Source organism: Grammomys surdaster, unplaced genomic scaffold, assembly GCF_004785775.1.
Source record: "Grammomys surdaster isolate TR1022 unplaced genomic scaffold, NIH_TR_1.0 208, whole genome shotgun sequence".
NCBI classification, from domain to species: domain Eukaryota; kingdom Metazoa; phylum Chordata; class Mammalia; order Rodentia; family Muridae; genus Grammomys; species Grammomys surdaster.
In genome coordinates this window covers 7,289,583-7,298,538 of record NW_021604653.1, presented here as the reverse complement: position 1 = coordinate 7,298,538, position 8,956 = coordinate 7,289,583, and the positions used below count along the sequence as shown (strand labels likewise).

General features: G+C 43.7%; 1 protein-coding gene across 1 annotated transcript in view; it reads right to left on the bottom strand.

Annotated features, from left to right (window-relative positions):
* Positions 1-8,956, bottom strand: part of Marco (macrophage receptor with collagenous structure) — a 33,043-nt gene that overhangs the window by 21,017 nt on the left and 3,070 nt on the right. The window contains exon 2 of the mRNA XM_028771527.1: positions 214-315. Within this exon, the coding sequence (XP_028627360.1) occupies positions 214-315 (102 nt within the window). The remainder of the gene's footprint in view (positions 1-213; positions 316-8,956) is intronic.

Here is an 8,956-nt window from a genome sequence, read left to right as displayed (position 1 = left end):
CACACACACACACACACACACACACACACACACACACACACACACACTTCACTTTTCACTCCTCCATTTCCTTGGTGGGTCTAACCACTGTGCCCTAACAGGAGGGCAGCAGTATTCTCAAGATGCCTCTAGTCAGCCTGAACCTTACACCAGAGGTGCTTAGGTGGCCACTGCAGGAGGAACCACCCAGGACCAGGACTAGGAGCACCTCACCTTGAATCATCAGCAGTGCTGTACCTGCCGTGAGCAGGATCAGGTGGATGGCCATGATTGCCATGCAGAAGGTCCCCCCATTTCTCTTCTTGGGCACCGGATCTGGAATACAAAAAGAGAAATGATGGCTTCAGAGGCACAGAGAAGGAGCCAGCCTGTGCCAGGCCACATGCCAGGGAGCAAGAGACTCCCTGGAGAGTAGGATTGGCATCCAGGTCTTTCTTATTCCTGTTTTGCCACAAGACAAGAAGTCCCATGTTTAGTCCTTTTATATGTATGGCTGGAGAGGCGGAGACAAGCAGATCCCCAGGGCTTGTTGACCAAGCAAACCAGGCATCTTGGTGAGCTCAGGCCAGTAAGAGATGCTTCCTTAAAAGAAAAGAAGAAGAAAGCAGGAGGAAGAGATGGGGAGGAAGAGGAAGAGGAATAAGAGGAGAGGAGGATAGGAAAGGGGAAGAAAGACATGGAGAAGGGAGGGAAGTGAAGGGGAGGGAAGGGAAAAGAAAGGAGGGGAAGGAAAAGGGAGGGAAAGGGAGAAGAAAGGAAAAGAAGGGAGAGGAAGAAGAAAGATAGGAAAAAGGGTTAAGGAAAGGAAGAGGAAGGAAGAGGAGGGAAGCTGTCAAGCACCCACAAAATGACACCTGAGATTGACTGCCCCCATGCCCACATATGTATAACCAAATGTGTAGATCTTGCTCAGTCTTGAACACCAATGGGATGCTTGGTCTGTGTTGGAGTCACCCATGCTTACATAATGAATCATGGAAGCTACAGGTTGCATTTACACAATCTGGGAGGATAAAGAGGTTTGTTCCTGTTTCCTAAACACTCTGTGAGGCTCCGAGAACTGAGTAACTTACTAGCACACAAGATGCAGGAGTGTAGTTTATATCTTTACTTCCTTTGTCTTTGGTTGTGTGTGCATGTGTGTGTGTGTGTGTGTGTGTATGCATATATGTGATTGTCTGCCTGTCTGTGTGTGTACATGTGAGTATGCATGTGAGCATATGTGTGTATAAGAACATATGTATGTGTGTGAACATATGTATGTATAAGAAGCTGTGTGTACATGCAAAATATGTTTGGCACACCCTATTAAACAGAGAAACAGGAATGGCAGGGGATAATGACCTTGTCTCAGCTCTATAAGGTCCCAGACTGCCGAGATGTGCATTATGAGCATTCAGGGGTGTGCTTTTGCTATCGTCCTTTCTGTGCTCCCAGACACATATACATACAGTGGTTCCTTGCTGCCTATACAGGAAGTTCCAGAGCCACGTAAAGGTATCAAGAATACAGAGATTACTGAATTTCTTATACACTATGTGGTATTTGCATAGAAGCCACACACTCCTGTGTGAGAGGTGACATGCGGTGGCATAGGAAAGGGGACTATGCTGGAGTCCAAAGCATCAGAGGTCAAGGTGGGGACAGTAAGAACAGCATGAAAATGATATGACTGTTGTAAGAGCACAGAGGAAAGCCTTGGAGGAAAGAAGAACAGAAGAGAGGGTCTCACTGTGGGAATGGCTGTGGATGTTCATCCTGACTCAGAATGCTTTCAGAATTGGATTGAGGAAAATATCTTAGTGGGTAAGGTGCTTGCCTTGCAAGTGTGAGGAACAGAGTTTGGATCCCCAGAACCCACATAAATGTTGGCTGGGTGTAGTTGCCTCTATCTGCTATGTCACACTAGGGAGGTAGTGAACAGCCTTATCAGTGAGCTCTCCATTCTGTGAAGACCTTGTTTCAGTAAATAAAGAATAGAGCAGTTAAGGAAGACATCAGTATGGTGTCCACATACACCCTGAAATGCACCCATACACATATGAATATGCATACACTCATGCACAGAACCCACACATACTAACATATGCCAAAAGGAATTCAGAGTTCCCATCTGTCCTAAGACAGGCGTTTAGGAACTGGGGACTTGTACTTTGCAGGTATATCTCACTCACTGTACAGACAGAAGAGGGGCTGACAACGTTCTTATGTTCACGTTTGCTAGTTCATCTCTTGAAAGGTGGAAGAAACACAAAGGAAATGTCTCTTCTAAGTGGTTTTGGCTCATAAGGAAGAACGTCCTTAGTTGAGAGACTAAAAAGCCTCTGGTAGGCTGTCTTAGTCAGGGTTTCCAGTGCTGAGAAGAGACACCATGACCAAAGCAATTCTTATAAAGGACAATGTTTAATTGGGGCTGGCTTATAGATTCAGAGGTTCAGTCCATTATCATCAAGGTGAGAACATGGTAGTGTCCAGGCAGGCATGGTACTGGAAGAGTCAAAAGTTCTACATCTGGATCCAAAGGCAGACAGAAGACTGACTCCCATGTGGTTAGGAGGAGGGTCTCAAAGCCCACCCCCACAGTGACACACTTCCTCCAACAAGGTCACACGTCTTTATAGTGTCACTCCCTGGGCCAAGTTTATACGAGCCACCACATAGGTCCTCAGAGCCTTCCTCTGGGGTAAAAGAGGGAGACTGGACAGAAATTTCAGGAAGACATTTCACACTGTGACAGCCTATTTTGTGGGTTCTGATGAAGTAAGGGGCCCTGTCTTTAAAAGAAAAGGTGGTAAGTGCCCAAGGAATGACACTCCCAGAGGCTGACTTTTGATACCTCCATATAAATGAGCACACACACACACACACACACACTCATTCACACAGGAACACATATTGCACATGCAAGTGTAAGATGTTAAAGGCAGAGAACATTTAAAACCTAAAGAAATAGTACTGAAAGCAGTTAGAAAGGACACGTTATCTGCAAAGACGTACTATCTGAACAACAGCAGATTCTCTGTCTGAAACCATGGAGATCAGGTACAAGTGGTACTCTGTGTTCTGTGTGCTGAAAGGAAAGAACTGGAAAGAATTACTGACCATGAATTCTCTTGTGAATGAAAAGATCCTTCAGGAGTGAATGGGAAATATAGACATTCTCAGAAAAAAGGGAGACCAGGAGAATTTGAAGGAACTTCTCCAAACAAGAAATGAGACTAGAAGACTTAAATTTCAAAACAGAAGAAGAATGATGGTTAGAAACAGGTATATATATACACACACACCCTTCTTTCGGTTTCTAAAATTTCACTTTATGGTTGAAAACAAAAATACTGTCTTCTTATATTATACATAATTTACACTGAGGAAATTCTTAAGATAAATGTATTTTTAAAGTGGAGGACAAAAATTGAAATAAAATTTCTATATTTGACCTGATGTGGGGAAAACACTAATTCCAACAGACTGTGGCATATTCTGTAAGTGTAAACAATGCTGGGAGAAACTTCTAAAGATGTTGCTGTGGTTTCAGTGGCTCACGTGTGTGGCCTGGCCTCCAGCTGGCCATGCTGTTTAGCAATGTTATGGAACCTTTAGGAAGTAGAACCTTCCTGGAGGAAGTAAGTCACTGGGAAGAGCCTTGAAGCTTCATAGCCTGGCCCCACTTCCCGTTAACTCAATGCTTCCTGAGTGCAGGTGCCATGGGAGAGGCCATTTTATGCTCTTGCCACCATATCTTCCATGCCCGCCGCCAAATCTTCCCTGCCTGCTTTTGTGCCTTCTCTGCCCAGAGTCATGTCTTCCTTGCCCACTGCCCTTTCTTCCCAGCTGTGATGACTCTATCCCTCTGAAGCTCTGAGCCAAACTATAAACTCCTTCTCTCTTAAGTTGTTTTTGTCAAGGAATTGTATCACAGCAAAAAAGAAACCACCAAGACAAAAAGCCCCTCCTCATGATACACTCACATGGAATTCCAAAACAAGTATTCACTGGAAAACAAGAAGAAAAAAACCCAGAAATTGTTCGATAAGATGATCTTTTAAAGTCCTAGCATATTGATAATTGGTATATCTGTAAGCTGTCTCTGCCTACCAATCAGCATAGATGTTGGAAGCTGACATAACACAACTATGTATTACCTAGAAGAAACCAGAACTTCAAGATACAAAAACAAAAATTGGCTCATCTGAAAGGAGAAAGACACAGATTGATAAATATAATGAGTTTTAATACCTTGCTCTCAACAACTGATAAAAACCAGCAAAGACACAGAAGGATCAAACACCGTCTGTAAACACCTAATGAACATACAGGGCACTTCATAAAACATCAGGCACATGCTTTTCCATCATACACAGAACATTCAGCAAAATTGATCCTACCCTGGATCATAAAACAGGCCTCAATAACCTGTGGAGAGAACAAGATTAGGGCTGTGGGGATGGCTCGATCAGTAAAATACTTGATACACAAACACGACCATCTAAATTCACATCACAAGAACCCATGTAAAACACATATGAAGGAATGCTTTTCTGTAATCCCAGTGCTGAGAAGACAGAGACAGGAGGATTCCTAGGGCTTCCTACTCAGGAATCTATGAACTCCAAGTTCAGTGAGAAAATGTCAAACAATGGGAGCTGGAGATTTGTCTCAACAGTCAAGAGCCCTTGTTGCCTTTCCAGAAGACCCAAGTTCACATCAGATAATTCACAACAACCTGCAACTCCAGCTCCAGGGAATCTGATGCCCTTTTCTGGATGAATGTTATAGGCATACATGAGTGAATACATATACAGGAACACACACACATATAAAATAAAATAATTTAAAATAAATCAGTAATAATATAGTCTTCTGGAAATATTTAAAGCTAGTGTCATATAGTTGTGAGAGATACAATAGTTTTCCTTAAGTCTTGGACCAAGGGAAGGATGTCTATTTCTGTCCTCTTATTTAATACAGTCACGAAGAATTCCTGTGCAATAGACAGCATAAAGGAAATAAAAGACGTAGCTTGGAAAGGAAGAACAAACATATTTCTATTTTCAGAATTGCATGTCTATTTAACAAATCCCTCACAATCTTTAAAAAGAATCTGCAGAACTAATAAGTAGTTTGTCAAAGTTGTAGGATACATGATCAACATATAAAATTCAATAGTATTGTTATATCCTAATAAAAAACAATTGGTAACCAAAATTAAACACAGCAGTACTGGCTGGAGAGACGATGGTCAGTAGTTAAAGGCACTGGTTACTCTTTCAGAAGATCAGACCTCAGAACCCAGCACCCACACCAGGAGGCTCACAACCACTTATAACTCCAGCTCTGGACATCCAGTGGCCTCTAACAGCTTTTGTAGGTACCCACATGCATGTATACATGCACATACACATGCATGCACACACAGGCATAAATAATAAAATAATAACTCAACATCCCATGGTAATATTTCAGTTCAAAAATAAAATATTCAGATATAAAACTAATGAAACAGACCCAGGATCTGTATATTGGAAATTACAAAATTCAACTTTAAAAAAATAAAGTGGAGAAGTGAAGAGATATGCTATGTTCCTAGACTAAACCTGTATGGAGTAAAGGTGTTAATCATTCATATAAAGGGGTAACATCACTCCTACCAATGCTCTGGCACAATTTTAAAGTAGTAATATACAGACAAGCTAACATTAAAATGTATGTAGGAAGGTCAGGCTATAGAATAACTAAAACAAGCTGGTAAAGAAGGATGAAGTGTGAGGAACAACTCTGTATGATGTAGTAATGGAGGAAGCGGTCCTAATGCCCCTCGGAGGACAAACGCTTAGACTCTGGCACATTCATACTGTGGGTCACTACCCATTAATACAAACACATTTTTGGGATTCGATTGTCTGAATGACTCTCAGGGTAACTTAGATTATCTTTAAAGCAAGAAGAAAGGACACACCTGGGGTTTGCTGCTGAAGACTGGGATGTGCCTTGATTGATAAAGCACTTGCTTTGCAAGTCTGAGGACATGAGTTCAGATCCCCATAACCAGCTTAAAACAGGACACTGTAACGTATACCTGTAATACCATGACTCTGTAATCCCCAATGTCTCTAAAAGCTTGTTACCAGCTAATGTGGGGCACAGAAAGCAGGGGACCAAAACCTGAGGTTTAGTGGTCACACCCAAAGCACATACAGTATTTTAAAGTGTGTGTGTGTGTGTGTGTGTGTGTGTGTGTGAGCATTTACTCACAGAGGCCATGAACGCCCACTGAATCACAAGGAGCTGGAGCCACAGGAAGTTGTGAATCACCTGATGTGGGTGCTTGGAACTGAACTCAGGTCCTTTGGTAGAGCAGCAACTGTCTGTAACCCGTGAGCCATCTCTCTAGCTGCTACCAACAAGATTTTAAAATTTTGTTATTAGTTGATAATTTCTGCATATGTAACATATTATGATCACTTGTACCTCCCAAAAACTCCTCCTAGACCCTTCACCACAGCCCCTTCTCAATTTTATGTCCCACCACCCCCCTTTTAACCCAGAGTCCAGTTACAGGGCTGGGATATGAGCAACCTACCAAGGCCCACACCCCTGAAGAAATACAACCTTCCTTCTTCCAGAAGTTTTCCATGCCCAATCACCTCAGAAAGAAGTATTCTCTGGCTTAATTCTGGGCTGGTCCTGTACAGGCAGCCACAATGGGTGCAACAGTCCTGTGATGTGCAGAAGACAGTTTCGCCCCTGTCCCCCCAATCTCTGGCTCTCACAATCTTTCCACTCTCCTTCCTTGACGTTCCCTGAGCCTTAGTGGGAGGGCAGGACATAGATTTAGAGCTGAGTACTCCACAATCTCAGTATAATTTGCACTTTGGGCTACTCTTTGTCTCTGTAGTAACTGTTGCAGAGCTCTTCCAAGGAGGGAGGAGAGGCACGGCCACCTGTGGAGAATTGAAGGGCTTAGCACTGGACTGGGCTAGGGTCACAGGACACAGATGGTCCTCTTAAAAGGGAGAGAAGTCCTCAGACTGAGAGGTGTGGAAACAGTGTATCATATGAGAATAGGGGTAGTGGCTGGGAGCTTAGGTGTGAGAGGTTTAGGCAGACTCAAGACTCAAAAAAGCTGGCGAAGTAGAGATGAGAGTGAGAGAGGAAACAGCCAAAGAAGAGTTCAGGATTCAAGAAAGGTGGCAGCATCCACATCCACACCATAGGGATCGTGGAAGAGCTCTCTCTCTTGGGCTCCAAGGTCCCATCAACCCTAGTTCACGGCAAAGGCTCTGTCCTGAGGGTTCTCTATAACAAGAGTTCCTAGCAGATTACACTCTTCAGAGGTCTCAGTCATCTGGGGGTGGTCGCTCAACATACCCATGTGTGTGCTATAGATATGTTCAATTTCTAGTCTCAGTCATGCCTCACAGAATTTGGGACAGGCTGGAGATACAGCTCAGCTGGTGAAGTGCTTGCCACACAAGAACAAGGATTTGAGTTTGACATCCAGAACCCATGGTGTGGTGGCATTTGCTTGTAATCTCAATGCCAGGGAAACAGACGGATAGGTTCATAAGGCAGCTTTAAGCAAGTTTCAGGTGCTATCTCAAAGAAAGGGGTGTCTTCTAATCTCTATATACATACACTCACATGTATGTATACCTACACACACACACACACACACACACACACACACACAGGCGTACACAGGCGCAGAAATCCAGGAAAAGGAAAATAGGACGGGGCACACTGAGTGCAGAACAGATGACTGTTAAAAAGGGAACTCACTCCTAGAAAGACAGGAGGGTTCGTGTGACTGTGGGAACACATTGTGGCCAGAGAGAGTGGGAAGAAAATGCATATATTTCAAGGTCAAATTACATGATACAACTATGAGAATGGGGGGGGGGAGCGAGAGAGAGAGAGAGAGAGAGAGAGAGAGAGAGAGAGAGAGAGAGAGGAGAGAGAGAAACAGAGGGAGAGAGGACAAACACCCCCTCAGGGCATTTATGAATAGACACAAAAATTAATTAAACCTGCTGAGGTGACACAGGCTTATAAACCTAGTGTTCAGGAGGCCAAAGTGAGAGTCACGGCTAGGAAGGCCCTGAAAGGGAAAATGTTAACATTTTATCAATAAGGGGACAGCACTGTTTTATATTTCAAGATGGGCAGCGATAGAGAAATAGTAAGTGAGGAGACCAGGATGTAGTTCAGTTGGTAAAGTTCCTGCCTAGCAAACATGGAGCCCTGGGTTCAATTCCCAGCATCACACACACCGGGTGTGGCGGTGCACACCTATAATCGCAGTACTTGGGAGGTGGAGGCAGGAGGATGAGAAGTTCAAAGTCAGTCCAGATGGCATGAGATCCTGTGTAACAAAAAGGAGGGGAAGGAGGGGGAAGAGGAAGAGGAGAAAGAAGGGGGAGGAAGGGGACAGGGAGGAGGGGGAGGAAGGAAGGAAGGAATAAAAACATCACCAATGTTTTTCAGCTGTTTTTGTTTGTTTGAAAACTGCAGGTTAAAATTTGACAACAGTGTTTTTTTTATTTGTTTGTTTTCAGAAGAAAATAACAGTAACTTGCATACCTGAGCTCCGGTCATTTCTGTTATCACAGGAAACCCTGAGGGTCATCATGTTTGCCAAACCTCTCAGCAATTACTGCTCATAGTGGCGATTTTCTAGAATGTTCCACATATTCCCTGACTGCATGTTAGAAAGCGCTCCATCTCCCTTAGTCTCTTGGACCTTAGTTAAGGTTTGGTCTTGGCTTAGGGTTCAGGCTTTGGTCTCTGGAGCATAGCTACCATCCAAGTCAGAAGTCCTCCCATCTCATGCTTTGCCCTTGACTCCAGTCCTGACATCTGATGTTTGCCCAGGGCTTTTTCTCTTTTCCTGTGGTGAGTGTGTGCATGCTTGTGTGTGTGTGTGTGTGTGTGTGTGTGTGTGTGTGTGTGTGTGTGT